Source organism: Tachysurus vachellii, chromosome 26, assembly GCF_030014155.1.
Source record: "Tachysurus vachellii isolate PV-2020 chromosome 26, HZAU_Pvac_v1, whole genome shotgun sequence".
NCBI classification, from domain to species: domain Eukaryota; kingdom Metazoa; phylum Chordata; class Actinopteri; order Siluriformes; family Bagridae; genus Tachysurus; species Tachysurus vachellii.
The window spans coordinates 3,613,060-3,631,810 of NC_083485.1; the positions used below are offsets into that span (position 1 = coordinate 3,613,060).

The following is an 18,751-nucleotide window of genomic DNA, read 5'->3' on the forward strand; positions in this document are numbered from 1 at the left end:
CACAAAAATGTTTGCCTCTCGAGTGCCACCTGTGGTTTATTTTCTAAAAGAAAGTCAAGGCCTTAATTATCACTAAGCTCCATAGCAGCTAGCCCAATTTGTACAACTTCATCAAGTCAAGGTTTTTGTTTGTAAAGCTCTGCAACAAGCATGCTACCTTCACACTAGAAGCATGTGTAATGTAGATTCAGCCCTTGATTCCTTCACTCATAATTACTTTCTCCATGAAGCCATCACATAATAAGTGAAGGATCCATGGATTCACCACCAACATTTACGTTCTCCATGGATTCACCACCAACATTTACGTTCTCCATGGATCCAACACCAACATTTACGTTCTCCATGGATCCACCACCAACATTTACGTTCTCCATGGATTCACCTCCAACATTTACATTATCCACCACCAACATTTAGGTCTCCATGGATTCACCACCAACATTTACATTCTCCATGGATCCACCACCAACATTTACGTTCTCCATGGATCCACGACCACCAACATTTACGTTCTCCATGGATCCACCACCAACATTTACGTTCTCCATGGATTCACCACCAATATTTACGTTCTCCATGGATTCACCACCAACATTGACGTTCTCTATGGATTCACCACCAACATTTACGTTCTCCATGGATCCACCACCAACATTTACGTTCTCCATGGATCCACCACCAACATTTACATTCTCCATGGATTCACCACCAATATTTACGTTCTCCATGGATTCACCACCAACATTGACGTTCTCTATGGATTCACCACCAACATTTACGTTCTCCATGGATTCACCACCTACATTTACGTTCTCCATGGATTCACCACCAACATTTACGTTCTCCATGGATTCACCACCAATATTTACGTTCTCCATGGATTCACCACCAACATTGACGTTCTCTATGGATCCACCACCAACATTTACGTTCTCCATGGATTCACCACCAACATTTACGTTCTCCATGGATTCACCACCAACATTTACGTTCTCCATGGATCCACCACCAACACATGGGTCCTTTACCCATAGATCCCTGATTCAAAACTGCTTTCTCCATGAATCCACCATTTGTAGTGAATTTCTCCGAGGATCCATCACCTACAGTTAATTTCTTTATAGATTCACCATCTACAGTTTTCTCCATAGAACCTTCATTTGACATTTCTTTCTCCATGGATTCTTTTCCCATAGTTTCTCCATAAATCCATCAGTTCTAGTGATTTTCTCAATACAGCTACTGTAGCACTTGGATGGCAGGTGGTAGAGCAGAGTTTTTGGTCCAGTCCTGGTCTTGGGTTACTGTCTGTAAAGTTTTACATCCTGCTTCTCCGTTTTCCTTCCAGCTCCCAAAAACATAGCCATGAGGTGTGTAAGTAAATCTGAATGAGTTGTAGCTGGGAATGAGTGTGTGCTCGTTCCATTCAATGGTCTGGTGTCTGAATCCTGGTTTACTGCCGCCTCACACTCCTGTTCCTGGAAAAGGCTGTGTATCCATGGCAACCCTGACAGGAAGAAGTGGTTACTAATACTAAATGATTAAATGAATGAATATAGGAAGCATTTTCACTCCCACTCATGTGGTGCTTCTGAGGCCGGACTGAGTAAAAACGGTAAAAATCAAAAAGCAAATATTGATGTCTCCGGAGCACAATTTCCTGCGTCGAGGTGAACAAGCAAATCGGAACCTCAGGTTTTTTGGAACTAACAGAACTATTGTTAGCTCTGGTTCAGATCAGTTCTCCTTTTTCATCTACTGTGATTCTCTAGATACAAGACTATAGGGATAAACAGATACGGCTTGCTTATAGTGTTAACAGTATTATGTACCTCTTTGTGGTGGTGGCAAAACCTACAGTATATCTGCATGTGCTCTCATGGCCATATGTAATCCCTGCCTTATAAAAAAAACTGCTTTACCCTGACTGCTGTGTGACCCTCAGAATGATCCTATTTTTGACCATAGCACATTGTTAATGCAACTAATTTAACCCTATATTATTCCCAATTATTCCCAATATACTAATATACATTAGTATATAATATAATATACTAATATACTTTGGCTCTTTGGTTATAAAAATATAAACACACACACACACACACACACACACACACACACACTCATAATCCCTTTCCTTCTTTCTCACAAACACATGCACAGACACACTGACTTGCTTGTCATGGAATACTATATGATCATATCACATTTCTTAGGCGGCTGTCGAAGAGGTGTGTGTGAGTTTGGTGTGTGTGTGTGTGGGGGGGGGAGGGTTGTCTGCTGACGTGTCATCAACCTTGGCTGAGTGCCAAAGTAGATCCCTTCCACACCAAGATTTCAAATGCGGTTCCAAAAAAAGTTTCTCATCCAATCAGATGACGTCATTAACAATAAGAGTATTTGAAAAATTGGTTGTGTGCAAAAGTACACTATGAAACCTTCAGTGAAAACCACATTACCCATAATTCAAGCCGTTTGAATTGCTTTTTTGTCTGAAAAAAATAAATCCACCACCACTTACACACCCGTACACACACATACTGTGCACACACACACACACACACACACACACACAATTCGACATACCTTCAGATCAACGCCATGTGATTTAGCGAGTGGAGCACGGTTAAAGCGTTGATGTAAATGCTGAGGAATTCTAGGGAGAGCGTTAAAAGTGCTGAAGTATGAAAGATCTGGCATCCTCCCTTCTGATATAATACATCTTATAATCACAGGATTTTTTTTTTCATCCAGCAGCTGTCTGGCAACATGTGCCTTGAGGAGAGAAAATTGAAACTCTGTTTTTAGCGACAACTGCACATGCTGAGCAAACCTGCTAACACAAACGCACACACACACACACACACACACACACACACACACACACACACACACACACACACACACACACACACATCTAGGAACACTTTAGCACATGGAAGGGTGTATCCAAAACACCCACCTCTAAATTCATTATAAGTGACAGGTGTCAAGGAATATTGAAAAACACTGGGGATGTTGTGGTTGAGTCACAAAAATGAGCCACTGTTAACTTGAATGTTATAACTTTGCTGGAACACCACCACCACCACCACCCTTCTGTACTGTAGTTTTGCAGGGTTCCAACCTGATATTTAAAGGAAATCTTTGAGATTATATATCAAGGATATACACACAAAAAAAAAAAAACAGAATATTGTAGTGGGGGAAAATTCCCAAATTAGCTCCGGTGCTGCCGGTTCCCATTAGAAGTCATAATTAGTCTGAACTGAGTCGATCTGTGTGGAATTAAAGCATCATGTGATCTCAATATACTGTAAATCCACTTATTGATGGAAGAGGAAGTCATATGAGTGAAAAAACAACATTTCTTAAAAAAGTAGAAGGCCAAGGAGCTTTTAAAACAAATCTGGGACAAAGTATCAGTCAACACTGGTGATATATTAAAAAAAATGATACACACATATCTAATATTTATCTTGTACAGTCCATTATCAAACATTAGAAAGAATATGACAAGACTAAAGGAAGCCAACCGAGAATAATCACACACTGTTCAAAAAGGGAATCAATCTCTGAATACAAAGCATCCAACACCGTGCTTCACTCTTAAGCTCTTATCTGAACAAGCTCCTATCACATAAGACTCACAAATCACACAATCAGTTCAAATATGTACTAAATCTACTGGATGCGCTGGATGTTCGTAGCTATTGCTCAATATAGAACGACCTGCTTGCTGACATTCTGATGTCTGAAGTTTCTGTGTGGTCTTCGGTGTCGAAAGTTTTCAGGACGTCTTTCTGAATCCTCAGTAACACGTCCACCTACATTATTTTGTATTGTTTACACGAAAATGGAGCAACAACAGAAACTAACATCGAGGATGTTCCAGGATATCAACAGGAAAAAAAAAAACAATGTTTTGTTCTATTATGAATAAACTATTTTCACCGTTAATATTAAATTGCTGTGGTATACAAAACTGTTCCTTACAAGGTTCATCCAGGAGAATTACTGCAAATTACTAAAACTTTGCCAGACGTTCTGGCTGAACCGGATGCCTGATTACTTGTGGAACTGGTGAACACACACACACATTCACAAACACATACAGTACACATTCACAAACACACACACACACAAACACTCCCCCATCAACCTTAACATATCGGTGCTGCATTAGCCAGCTGGCCAGGCAGATTGTTGAGAATACCCATGGGTCTAGAGGAATGCTGTGCTGTGGTTAGTGTGGTTGGTTTTAGCTTACTCAGCAAAGCATGTATGTGTGTCAGACTATCAAACTATTCTGAGTATTACCAGAGCCACTGCTTTACGTATCAAGAGACAAGATTATCTCTCTCTCTCTCTGGCAGGTAATCAGGTGAGATCATTGTTAACAACACAATGATGAGTCAAATTCTTAGGTTGGACTGAAGCACTGATCGATCCTTCAAAAATCTCAAAAGATATAGTAGATGCAGAAACATAAACAAACCACTGATAACCACAGACGACGGAAAAAGATACCGTGAAGATAAATCCAGTCTGCAACCCACATGAACGGTGACCATGACCGAGCCGAAAAGATATGATAATAAAATGAACAAAATGACTAGTAGAGCTTAGCATCGACTGTGCTGACTGAGTTTACGGTTTATTACATCGTCCAAGAGTCGTGAAACGGTTGACCACAGACTGGATTCAGACCTTGCAAAAAATTTTGACAAACGATGTGCATATTATAAACATAGCAGGAAAACTGGCAGTGAATCTAGTTTTCTAAGCATGAACCATTGTAGCAAATTGTCTGTTTATGCATCATGCTTTTTCACATGAATGTACAAAGCAAACCATTCCCATTAAAAATTGTCACATTAATATAAAAGGTCACTTGTCAAGTTTTGTTTCAGATAGCTAGTCGGGTTTTAGAAAACAAGGGCAGCTGTCCATCTGTGTGTGAATGTGTGTAAGAGGAGGGTAATGACAGTGAAACAAACAAGACGTGACCCCCGTGCTCTTAATCTAGTCCAAGCGTTCCTGCTGACAGATGGGTTAACAGGAAAAAATGCAGGCCGTGAGCGCTGGCGCCAACCCGTTTTATTGCCAACTGCGTACAATCATAAGCTCCCCTTGGCATTGCTTGAGGGGAACAAAACATGGCTAGCAGAGTGAACCACTTGACCAGTTTGGGGAGTGTATGTGATCGTAGTCTCGTGAGACCTTGGCACACATGCTCTCTTCTCATAAACACGTAAGCGTATGCATACGTTCCATTTTTTTTTCTGTTAACACGATGCACTGTCGGAAACTAGCAGGTCTGTCAGGCTCGGATGCGTATGTCAAGCCTGTGAGACAGGACAAATATGAACACGTCCTTGCTTTGTGACCTCAAACCTGTCCAGAGACCACCATCAATCACACCAGCGATTAATTTCACAGCCCAGCATGCCAACAGCCTCGCAACACAAACACACTTCACGTCATTACAATAATCACCTCATGTTAAAAAAAAAAACAACACACACCAACAAACACACACGCAGTCAAAACTATATCTGGATCGGCACACTTTGACACAGGTTTTTATTGTAGCATGAAGGATTTGTTGTTTTGTTTAGCTTTGCACAAATTGCAGAATTTATCTTGTGCTCAGTGAAACTCAATGAAACTGGCAAAATATTTGGAAGAAATTTCCATCATGTTCATATTATCAATTGTTCATCATAATTTGTTGTTTTAATATGGAATATTCAAAATTGACACTGATTTCAGGCAATAAACTCAAATTTATTTTAATAGAAATCTAAATATTTAAATTTTTCATTATTATTGGCTTATTGCCAAAAGGTCTGTCCATAGAACACCATTATCTTTTTTTTCTCATTATATATGTATGTGTATATATATACATATACATACTGTATATATATATATATATATATATATATATATATATATATATATATATATATTTTTTTTTTTTTCCCAAAAGCTACATCTGTATTTCTCTTTAAATAACAATTTTGTATGAGATATTTATGACGTCTTCTGCATTATTATTATATTAGTAAAAGAAGGATTTAGTTGTATACTTGCTTTTTCCACCAAATTTTGAATTTCTGTTTAGAAAGTTACTTAGATTGCAAAAGACAAAGTTAGCTTTAAAATGATCACTTTTTCCATACCCTGGTACTCGTACATCACCTTTACTGAAGCAATACTCTCACACTGTCTGATTATATCGAACAGTTTCCTCGCCATCATGTTTAGTTTTATCAATAAACAGGTGGTTGACTTTTTTCTAGAAACCAAAACAGCCGGCTTAGAGCGGACAATCCTGAGCGAAAGTCTCAGCAGTGAAGTTATTTCCAGCAGATATTTTCAAAGTGATGCATCTCTCTTGCTGCTCGATGAGTTTCTAACCTTTTAAGGAATTCTACAATGATTTGTTTTGTTTTTTAACGCCTACGTTCATTTCCACATTACTCTGACACGCACGATTTCAGTTACAGAGAAAATAAAGTTGTATTTCAATAAAATAAAATTTTAACACAGTATTGGAATGATCGTTGGATGAAGACCAGACTTGCCATGATTCATTTTTGTAAACTTTGTGAGAAACCTATTTACTCAGACATGGTTATGAATTTGTGACTCAGATAAATTAAAGGTTTCACAGTATATGTTCACAAAAACAAGTGTTTTCATCAACTGTCTACTATGAATTCACTACACTCTATTAAATTTATTTACCGCTCTAGTTCATGTAAGTATGGTGGCCAATAAATGCAAAAGTCAAATCAAAAATAAAAAAATATAAAGAAAAAAACCTTCCACAGCATCTGAGTCAAAACTCATTGGACATAGTGTTTGTTCATCACAAGGAAAAAAGTCCTTCAGGTTATCTGGTGTCTCTTAGACTGGACATACTTTTTCTGTTTTGTGTGAATGTTGTTGTTTCCATATTTGCTTTAATGTTTGTTGCGCTTCTGAAGTTGCTGTAGTGTAGTGTTTTTGGTTTTGTTGTTCTGTTTAATCTACTGTTGTGTTTGGTTTTGATGTTTTGTTTACAAATCTACTGTTGTGTGTTTTGTTTTTATGTTCTGTTTACAAATCTACTGTTGTGTGTTCGGTTTTGTTGTTCTGTTTACAAATCTACTGTTGTGTGTTTGGATTTGTACAGTACTTCTGTTTACAAATCTACTGTTGTGTGTCTTCGTTTTTGTTTTTCTGTTTACAAATCTACTGTTGTGTGTTTGTTTTTGTTGTTTTGTTTATAAATCTACTGTTGTGTGTTCGGTTTTGTTGTTCTGTTTACAAATCTACTGTTGTGTGTTTGGTTTTGTTGTTCTGTTTAATCTACTGTTGTGTGTTTGGTTTTGTTGTTCTGTTTACAAATCTACTGTTGTGTGTTTGGTTTTGTTGTTCTGTTTACAACTAATGTTGCTGTACTGTTTTGCTGTGTTTGTGACTAGTTCATTTTCTATACTGTTATTCTGACACCAACTGTTTCTGCTGGACAGTTTTATTTCAGCACATCACCCACAATCATGTCATCCTAACATATACACACCTGTATATACAGCTATATACGTCTAAGAACAAAGCTCTTCTGAACCCCATATTCAGGACATTATTCTAATTGGAGCTCACTGATTTTCTCATCCAAGCGTAATATTCCCTTCAGTCCTCGCTAAGAATCTGCTGGGAAACGGCTCAGATGTAATAACAGTAATCGCACGCTACACCCGGAGATCTTGCTGATGCGGTGTGGTGAGATTATAGCCATGTGTGCTTGATTCTGCCAAACATACACACTGTTGTTGTTCTCACTACTCCAACCTCTCTTTCTTCTTCCCCACAGTTCCACTTTTCTCAGTTAGTCAGCAGTGTTCCTGCAACGTGGTGAAGCACGAGCTGGAAAACCACATCCTGGTGGAGCAGGTCGGCCTGGAGCCTGACACCTGTGAGAGCCGGGATTCTATCACCACCACCATCATCATCACTTTCCGCCGTTCACTCCCACTTGCTACGCTTCCACACATCTGAGTAACAACCGGTTCATCATGTCCTACGCTATTGTTCTGGCACCAACCATAACACAAACATTTTCAGATCAGAGTGTGTTATGTAAAGATTAATCATAACACTCACACAACCTAATACCAAGACCCTCAAGCCTCCAGGAGCCACTCATATAAATGTGTGATGTTAATTTAAAAAAAAAAAGTCAATCGTATACAGTAGTTTCCACACAAAACCCATTTATATTGCTCAGTACTGAGAACTTTGAGTGAACTGCAGCTCATCTTTCTGGAAATGTGGTACAGCTGGGAAGGTAAGAGAATGTGTTGATGTCAGCCAGCAGCAATAGGGACTTCACAGGACTTGGCCGTCTCCCTAGCCAAGGATTCTCAAGTGTCTCTGACTCCTTCCTCAGTTTGGGAATGCTGTCTTAATTGTCATTTCAGTCTGGACAAACAGAGTCAGCTAAAGTCTGTCAAATCTCACCAAGAGCAATTGGAGATTGCCAACTCCTCGGCCTGTTACTACTTGATGATGGACATGAAGTTGACCCTAGCACAATATTTTTTTTATATAAAATTTTATAGAAATATAAAAGAATTCATTAATTATTTCATGGAACCACTCAACCCCTGTCAGGGTCGGGGGAACAACGGACGTGTGGTGGACACACACTTTGGGATGGGATGTCACCATGCACACACACGTACACATTCTCATTCACACCAGAGAAAATTTAGAATAGCCAATTCAGCTACTGGCAGGATTTTTTTGAGGAAGGCAGAAAGCAGAATGTAGAACATGAACAAAGACCCACCCTCAAGATCGTGCCAGAAACTCTGGTGCCCTAAGGTGGTAAAGCTTCCCTGTGTGCTATGTTATACTATGTTAAAAATCTTCTTTTTAATTTGTAGCCAAATGCCAGATATTATACTTGCACTTTCAAGAATATTTATAGTGACACAAAAGCTCCTTCAAATGCACGGAGATGCTCCTGATGGCAGGTGTATATTTTTTTCCCTGCAAACCTTAGTCAGTTCTACCTATTTTTAATCCCCACTTTTATACTCAGGCTGCAGTGTCCTGATCCTAATCTCATATATAAATATAATTTATTTTGAAGAATTACTTCCATTTATATTTATTATGAGAATATATTTCTTTCATTTTCCTTGGAGAAGCTGAGATAAAAACAGAACTATGCATAATCAACAAATCATTTTTAGCACTTCTTCCTTAGAACAGGTCATTCTGACCTAAGATCAACATAAGGAGTAAGAATCTTTAAAGGTTATTTTGGAGAAATTCCAACCATTGTGTTCAGCATCAAAAGAGTCAAAACACAGTGGAACTCGATGGAAGGACCGAAAATAATAAAAGAACAGGAGCACATTCACCAATCATTTACCGTGCATCATACTTTCAGCATGAGTGGGAGGCCATTTATTTACGTGTCTTGTTTCAGAAATGGATGAATCAGCAGCCGCAACTGCCGAGAAAGTGCAGGGTCTTTCGGTGAGGTCCTGGGTTGTGTCCTTGAGTCGACAACGAGTGCACTGACAGGAAAAGGCATGCAAACAAGGTCTGGAACAAGAAAGTATGAAATAAGCCAGTGGAGATCATGCAATCTGAGTCAAGGCACTGTAGCTCACTCCATGAACTTGAATTCTTCCTGACCCTGAACCAAATTCATGGACTTTTCTGTAAGATGCATCACAAATTTGATCTCCAGATGACCCAAAATCCAGGGCCACAAAACACCCCAATGTCCAGAGTCTACTTTACATTTAATTAAAAGTTAACTTGAGGTGATATGTTGCCACAAGCCATATGGCTATGAGAATTAGATAGCGGTTGGCTTTTCGAACAAACACTCAAATGGTATGCTTATTTCAGGCCTTAAACTTAGCATGACAAAAATTTCCACAATGATCTCTCCTCCTAAATAAACAAAACAAAAGTTTTTTTTTGTAGCCGTAGCAGAGTTATAGGGAACTTAATGCATACTGCGTCAATAAAATTCACAAGTTAAATTCTGACATCCTCTCAAGGCTAATTATTAAGACCCCTAGACGCTAAATGACCGTGGAAAATGTAATTACAGTTTGACGCTAAGAGAACAAGCCTTCACAGTACTCTTGGCTGCCGTTAAACTGACCAGCACGCTCATTTTGAGACACCTTAATTACCTTTATGAGTTTCCTCACTCAAGCCAGCAGTCTGCAAGGAATGTTATCCGAGACACCGTTAGCATGATCAACCGACATGCATGAGTCGTAAGCCGGGCGAGGTGACGCCAGCCAGGCCTGAGAGAGAAAGTCTGGATGCCAAAAAACGGGCTGCTAGCATGGCTAGCGTGAGGGTGACTAACTAGCAGCACATGGCGCAGCTGGGGGCAGTGCGCTTTACTAGCCTTGAACGTCTCATCTCACTAATAACAGGAACCCTGATATGGCCACCATGGGACGACCGGTTTTACAAGGCAAGTGTTTAAGCTGTAAACAGATTTCGATATAAAAACCCAGTAGGCTATCGCTAATCTTTCTAATGAGGCCCTTTTCCTTTCCCATGGACCGACTCAGTTATAGGAGGTGTATGTTGTACTCTGCCAAGCCTCAGTAGAAAACAAATACAATATAAATGCTGATTGGTTGAGCTGAAAAAAAAAAAAATCAACCAAAACTTTCTTGATTTACAGAATAGGATTCATGGGTTTTTCTTAGCAGTTGTATGATTCTTATTCGACATGACAGCCATGAAAGAAACAACCTGATTAAAAAGGATGGCTTGTGCAGACCTGAGAGACCTGACAGTTTGGCGAGCAACAAGACACGGTGTGTCTCCGACGTTCAACCACAGCACAAAGCCGTCTCTGTGTTGCCTATCCCGGAGCCAAAGCCCAGCAAAGGCCCTTTTGTCAGGTTGAACTGTCTGGAGGTTTGAGGATTGCCTGAACCAGACAGTGGGCCTGCTCTTGACTGTCACATCTAAACAAGTCAGGCAAGAGAAGCTGAGGCCCAATTTCAAGAAAACACTATAAAAACACAAAATGTGTTTCCTGGCACATATGCTCCAGAAAATAATCTGGACAGCTGGGTGATTTCCAATGCTAATATAAAGTTTAAATATGTTTCTTTTTCTGAATGGCACAGCCTTGAATTCCAGGTGAGTAGTAACTTGTCGACTGTACAGTATAAATTATTCACTGAATTCAATTTGCTTTCTTTGGACATGACAAAAGGACACAATTAGCGCTCATGATGGCCATCATATTTTTTAGGACCAAGTCTAAGAAATAATGTTTCACCGGCTTCATCTGAGAGAAAAATTTCCAAACCTACCAAGAGGTACCGCTGGAGAGTAACGACAACTGTCTTTTGTATAACTTAAGCTTCTGGTCTTAATAAGGTCATTGGTATATAGCCAAATAAATTCACTTTAATAAAGTTGCTTCTGTCATGAATATAAGCAAATGTCGTCATCCAATTTAGAGAAAAATTAAAGCGTCCATTTAGAATTTAAACCATTTCCCCACTCGTTCTCCTGGTAGAAACCTTACGTTCTATGCGGAACCATGCAACAAACAGCTTCCTTTTCACAAATAGAGCTTCTAACAAAAGCCTGAACCATTAACCATTCAACAAATCTTAATGGGCATCTCACAGATGGGCTGGAAATAGTAAAGCTACATTAACATATGATAGAAATATTATAAAATGTTATGCATTAGCAGGTTTGCAAAAACACAGATACACGTCTCAATTCCAACGTCTACTAATTATCGGAAAACAAACACCGTGTTTAAGTGTGTGTGATGTGACCCCTAGTGAAAGTGAATGAATGTAAATTATGCTTTTAGCTTTAAATACGTTTAAAAAAAAAACCCTTAGGGTGGCAACAGCTTCTCAATTTGCTTTCACCATGGCCCCTTATTTACACTTCAAACACCCAAGGAAAGGGATCCTACCCGCGGGGTAACGGGTAATGAGCGCTATTCCTTTCTTTCATAGCTCTATTCCTCTAGATTTCTTTACAAGAAGAAGGGGAAAGTCCCTGGTGCTTTAATGATCCTCTTGTTAAACATACACATGGCTTCTCTTCTGAGTTACGGGACAATCACAAAAGTGTTCTATCTTGTCCAGTTCTCAAGCTCACTTACAAGGCCATTAAGATTCACTTTATAATGGGATTGAATGGTTGGAAAGGGGGCTTCTTTGAGCAATGCTTTGCCTAAAATAGCATTCAGAACATTAAACATCCAGGTGTACAATGGGGCCATTATGCTCAGGGTTCTTGATGGGATGAATAATGAAGGCTGTTGCTGTATAAACTGAGCGCTCTCGCGGTACAAACGGCGTAGTGTCGCGCCGACACTTCGACCTAAAACTGTCTGTGTTGGTCAAATCTACATAACAATCTGCATGACAAATATCTCTTTGTTTGGCTGTAGGAACAAGATACATTTAAGTCTGACTGAGAAAAGTGTTATGGATGGAGACGCGGCAATTCCAACTTTCCAACTTTTCGTGTACGAGAAGCAAAAAACGATTCTAATTTTGATTTAAATGACAATTTAATTAAATGACAATTTTATTAAATGACAATTTAATTAAATGACAATTTCGGGTTAAATTACTCATTAAATATTCTAATAATAGTGAATCTTTAGGAAGATGTCCAAATAATGCTAAAGAAACCATTGTTGTACTGTAGGTAGGAAACGTTACAGAGTTTGGGACAGCAACATTATTACTTATCGCTTCTTTAACAAGCTGTTGTTAGGGCTCATTACTAACATTCATTCATTCATTCATTCATTCATCTTCTACCACTTATCCGAGCTTCTCGGGTCACGGGGAGCCTGTGCGTATCTCAGGTGTCATCGGGCATCAAGGCAGGATACACCCTGGACGGAGTGCCAACCCATCACAGGGCACACACACTCTCATTCACTCACACAATCACACACTACGGACAATTTTCCAGAGATGCCAATCAACCTACCATGCATGTCTTTGGACCGGGGGAGGAAACCGGAGTACCCGGAGGAAACCCCCGAGGCACGGAGAGAACATGCAAACTCCACACACACAAGGTGGAGGCGGGAATCGAACCCCCAACCCTGGAGGTGTGAGGCGAACATGCTAACCACTAAGCCATCGTGCCCCCCCTCATTACTAACATTATTAAAATAATTACACGGGAGCTGCGGTGCGCAGAGCTGCCATGTGTAAAGTCATAAATTATCCTGCAACCGTACATACAGTAGTCATGGTGCAAAGAAAGTCAAGCAATAATTTTATTTTGGTAATGCATCACATAATAACAACTAGTCACCAAGAAAAACAATTTATTTTTGGCCAAATGTAGCAGGTATGAAATCCAAAGGACAAGCCTGAGCGTCGCCATGTTGAGGACAACATTTGTACAATTAGATATAGAGCTGCTGAGAGAATGCATAATAAAACGGGTTGAAATAAATATTTACATTACTGATAAAAATCTCATGAGTAGAGTACATACAGCAGCAGGACAGTTTTATGGACATGTATTAATCCTTAATTTGGAACGGGAGAGTCGCCTCTGCAAATCCTATTTACTCTAGACCTGGAATTACAGAGCTTCCATCTCAGCAAAATATGACTAATGGTGTTGGCTTTGAGAGCCACCTTTTAGCTTGTATACAGATTTCATGGGGCTGAGAGCAGAGCATAAGCTCTGAAAATGTACAAATTTAATTCCTAAAAATCTTCTCCCTGCTCTCGATTACTCTGCAGTGAATCCAGATGCACTTCATAAACACGTCAAAAAGGCATGTGGTCACAGCTGCCCTTGAGGACAAAAAAAAAAAAAAAAAAAAAAAGACAAGTACAAGCACTTTGGTAAACGTGACCAGAGCCCAAGCCAGAACTGCTCTGATCTCACGTCTCCTTTCGGTCCCATTAGTAGCCAAGACTGTGATCGGCTGACAGCAGTTTTGTGGAACACATACGGAATTAAAATAAAGAGCACGCAATAACAGCTCATGTCACTTAGGAAAGTGTGACTGTGGCTTCAAGATGGATTTGAAATAAGCAGAACGTTTCGGTGCAAAGCTGCAATGCAATTTCAGAAGCATTATCTGACCTTTGTTTAAATGTTATATTAAATGCATAACTCTCTGCTTTTCCTCTACATGCACTTTCCGTCATTCCTGCATGACCAAATTTATTTCCTAGCAGCAGTGCTAACAAAAGAAGACGTTTAAGAAAACATACAGAGCTCGTTTTCAATCAGTGGCATAACAGAATTACGTGGAAATCTTTTACAAATGTGTCCATGGTCCACTGGTCAATGAATGTAATTCAACAAAATCTGCAAAAAAATATATAACATTTTTATTGTTCTTTCATCCAAAAAAAAAAATATTTAAATATACAATATATCCAAATTCTTACACCCCGCTATTCAGAGCATATGTTCATACGTACGTACAGTATAGTGCATTCAGTGCCAAGCGATACATAAATAGCCGTAATAAATAAACTTTTCAGCTTTAAACGTGTAAATGTCTGTATTTACATTTCATTTGCACCACAAAACCATGCCATCATGACAGCATGACCTGTTACACATGTCTTTGCCTTTATTGCATCTCCTCTTACCGAAGCTTATAAATGCTTTCGCTGTACAAATTCTGTCAAATTACATCCAATCTGCTACAAGAATTTCTCAAACCCTTGTGGGACTGTCTGTGCACGAGTCGGGTTTGTTTGCATGGAATACAGTCGCTTTGTAATGACAGTGGGTGCTGCTGCAGTTGATGCTAGGACAGGGCTTGTGTGTCGTTCTCATTGACAATCTCCGGCTGCATAGGCCTTGCCAAGTCTGGAGAGTCTTTGAGCTCCACACCCAGACTCCACTGGTAATACCCACCACTAAGGACATGAATATCTTTAGCATGAACACAGCTACAGTGGGCACCGAAGACTCCAGTGAACAGTCCTGAAACCTACGCCCGGGAAAAGAGATGCACTTGCTCTCCAGAGCGCGGAACTTCCAGTAGTCCATGTTAAGCCTCTCGTAGAAGTAGCAGATGATCACGCAAGTGGCAGGGACAGTGTAAAGGACAGAAAAGATTCCGATCTTAAACATGAGCTTTTCTAGTTTTTCTGTGTTGGTGCCCTCGGTTTTCATGATCTTGCGTATGTGGAACAGTGCAACAAAACCGGTGAGGATGAAAGAGGTGCCGATAATGAGATAGCAGGAAAGAGGGATGAGAACAAACCCGGTTAAAGCGTTGATGTCCATACTACCGACGTAGCACAGTCCGGTTAACTCGTCGCCTGCCACTTTGCGCATGGTGAGAATGATTATGGTCTTTAAAGCTGGAATGCCCCAGGCGATCATGTGAAAGTAGCTGCTGTGAGCCTCAATGGCTTCGTGCCCCCATTTCCTGCCAGCTGCAAGGAACCAGGTAAGTGTGAGAACAACCCACCAGATAGAGCTGGCCATGCCAAAGTAATACAGAATGAGGAAGACTATGGTACAACCTGTGCTCTCTAAGCCCTCTTGTATGATGTAAAGTTGCCCATTTTCCCTGTCGCAGGCAATGTTCTCAGCGCCTGCGACAGAGCGGATGATGAACGCGACAGAGTAGACGTTGTAGCACATGGAGAGGAAGATAATAGGCCTCTCGGGATATTGGAAACGCTGTGGGTCCAAGAGGAAGGTGAGGACTGTGAACGCAGTCGAGACAAAGCACAGTGTAGACCACACGACCATCCAAATGAAAGCAAAGTCCTTGTCTTGCCTGGACCAGAACACATCCACATTAGGGGTGCATCGTGGCGCACATGATTTGCTTCTTTCCACATACTGGAACTTCTCCAGGTTCTCACAAGTCCCAGATGATGGACCCTGCCTGCTGTCGGGCTGCCTGGGTCTGGTAAACACAGGCAGCATGCCCTCCCCTCTCCTAGTCTCAGGCACCGTGTCATTTTCGGGAGCCTCAATGCACAGTGAATTAGGATCATTAATGGTTGGCAACTTTGAACAGTCCAGTGAATCCGGCCAGCTGAAACCGAATTGCTCCATAATAGGAGAGCATTTTTGCCTCGCTTGCTCACACATAGGTCGGCATGCCGGGATAGTGTTGGACACTTTATCTGTGCACATGGGCACATACAGGGAACACAGGAAGAAGCGGAGGTGCACATCACAGCCGTATGCCACCAGAGAAGCAAATTCAATGAGTTTTGTACTCGCCTCTTCTTGACTATCATATTTCATGAAGTTGGGCATCCGTGTCATGTTGTAGCCGATTCCTTGGCACATGGGAATGGTGATTGGCTCACATTTTGTCTGTCTGTCCCACTCACCATCATAACCACCGATCTCCAGTGAGAACGTAGCAGATACTAGTTGGCACAGTAGAACCACGAGCGTTACATGACATGCCATGGTAATGGCAAAGCGTTTAAAGACTCCACGATACATCATTAGCAGGCAAACATAAAGTTCATAAAGTTCTCCATGTCATCAACATGTAACATGAGTGAAAAGTTTTTGGGTTTTAATCCAGGCATATCAGGAAATAAATCTGAATGCAAAGTATGCTTGTACTGTTCGTGGTCTTATCTTTGTAAATAACATTCCTCGGTGAAATTCTTCACTTCTGATCCATAAGAGTTCTCCGATCAACGTCGTTAAAATGAAAGTAAAGCGCGCGCGTGTTAAACCTTTTAACCCTTATTTCCGTTCCAGACCATAAATGCGCGCGCGTCTCATCTCGTCCCGTTTGGAGGTCCCGGAGTGCGGCACCGTTCTCTCAGCAGATCGCTGTCTCAGACTGAACTTTGCCTTTCTCTCTCTCTCTCTCTGTGTTGGTGAGCTGTGGGCGGGAGCTGTGACTCCTCCTCACCCGGGGGCTCAGCCAAAATACCGCATGCTTACAATCGCCCTGAGAGAGAATCCAGTTATATGGCCAATAATATCCCAGAGCTAATAGAGCTGTGTGTGTGTGTGTGTGTGTGTGTGTGGGTGGAGTGGTGTGTGTGGTGTGTGTGTGTGGTGTGGTGTGTGTGTGTGTGGAGTGGTGTGGTGTGTGTGTGTGTGAGTGGGCGTGGTGTTTGTGGGGGTGTGTGTATGCGTGTGGTGTGTGTGTTTGTGTGTGTGTGGTGTGGTGTGTGTGTGTTTGTGTGTGTGTGGTGTGGTGCATGGTGTGGTGTGTGTGTGTGGTGTGGTGTGTGTGTGTGGTGTGGTGTGTGTGTGGGCGTGGTGTTTGTGGGGGTGTGTGTATGCGTGTGGTGTGTGTGTTTGTGTGTGTGTGGTGTGGTGTGTGTGTGTTTGTGTGTGTGTGGTGTGGTGTGTGGGTGTGGTGTGTGTGTGTGTGTGGTGTGTGTGTGTGTGTAACAATGCTAGTATGTTAGGAAGTAAATGAATGCATTAAACTGCATGCATGTTTGAATTAATGTGCAAAAACAAAATTAAGCAAAATAAACATGGTCCTTTTTAACAATAGAATTTTGGCATCTAAAGTAAATTAAACCTCACGCAAGACTCGCATTCTGTCATTCGGTTTTATTATCATCACAAACTGATATCCTCCAGTACAGGACTATAATACAGTAAGTTAATATCTTCACTCAAGATAAAAAAAAAAGATAAGTAATCTTTAAATTAATAAAAAGTTACATCAGGAATAAAAGTAAAAGTAAGTTTGAAAGTTTCTTGTTTTTCTTAGTTTTATTACTGATTTTAAAAATCAACTGCAATTAATATGATTTTTCACCAAAAGAAGCAACTGTCAATTATGATGTTGGAAAATTATGATGGAGATTAAGAATGATTATGTTGGTGTACATTTTTAATCGTATTATTTATTATATATTTATAAATATTGTGCATATTCATTATGTATCCAACATCACCTTTAATCGAAAAGCTATTTTTTAACTAGACCATGTGCAGGTAAACATACTAAAGGTACAAAAGATAAGCCCTTGGTGGTGATGTCCTCAGCAACAAGGAAAAGTTACTGAACATAACAGAACAGGGAAAACATTAACTAAATGTTATATTATAAATATGACGGTATTAGATCTTGGAATTGTTAAAATTTAGATAAAGATAAATTCAAGATTTGAGTATAGTGCTTGAAAAAGTAAACTTGTGAAGTAAATAGGAAGCTTTTTGTAGTAAAAAATAAAAAAATAATTGTACAAATCCGGGGGGGCACGGTGGCTTAGTGGTTAGCACGTTCGCCTCACACCTCCATGGTTGGGGGTTCGATTCCCGCCTCCGCCTTGTGTGTGTGGAGTTTGCATGTTCTCCCCGTGCCTCGGGGGTTTCCTCCGGGTACTCCGGTTTCCTCCCCCGCTCCAAAAACATGCATGGTAGGTTGATTGGCATCTCTGGAAAATTGTCCGTAGTGTGTGATTGCGTGAGTGAATGAGTGTGTGTGTGTGTGTGTGTGTGTGCCCTGCGATGGGTTGGCACTCCGTCCAGGGTGTATCCTGCCTTGATGCCCGATGACGCCTGAGGTAGTTTGGATAAGCGGTAGAACGTGAGTGAGTGTACAAATCCAAACCCTTGGGTGAAAGAAAAAAAAAATAATCAAGGAAAGAGCAGATAACAAATCTGTCTCATCTATCAGAAGAAAGGAACTGGATATTTTAGGTTATGAACCACTCTCAGTAAGAGCTTTGTGAGTGGTGCTGGTTCAAATGTTTGACTA

At 40.5% G+C, this 18,751-nt stretch overlaps 1 protein-coding gene across 2 annotated transcripts; it reads right to left on the minus strand.

Annotated features, from left to right (window-relative positions):
* Nucleotides 1–13,319: 13,319 nt before the first annotated feature.
* fzd9a (frizzled class receptor 9a) lies at nucleotides 13,320–16,905 on the minus strand. 2 transcript variants are annotated; one of them, XM_060863188.1, is made up of 2 exons: nucleotides 15,567–16,905; nucleotides 13,320–15,476 (listed from the first exon to the last, which is right to left on the minus strand). In XM_060863188.1, exons 1-2 carry the CDS (start codon nucleotides 16,513–16,515, stop codon nucleotides 14,746–14,748), a joined length of 1,680 nt encoding a protein of 559 aa, XP_060719171.1. In that variant the 5' UTR covers nucleotides 16,516–16,905; the 3' UTR covers nucleotides 13,320–14,745. The 2 variants fall into 2 exon arrangements, with proteins under 2 accessions (XP_060719171.1, XP_060719169.1); XM_060863186.1 differs by having other exon boundaries at nucleotides 13,320–16,904.
* Nucleotides 16,906–18,751: the final 1,846 nt, after the last annotated feature.

What these genes read in the sequence shown, in the direction of transcription:
- fzd9a (XM_060863186.1), bottom strand. Translation starts at nt 16,515, where the DNA reads ATGATGTATCGTGGAGTCTTTAAACGCTTTGCCATTACCATGGCATGT.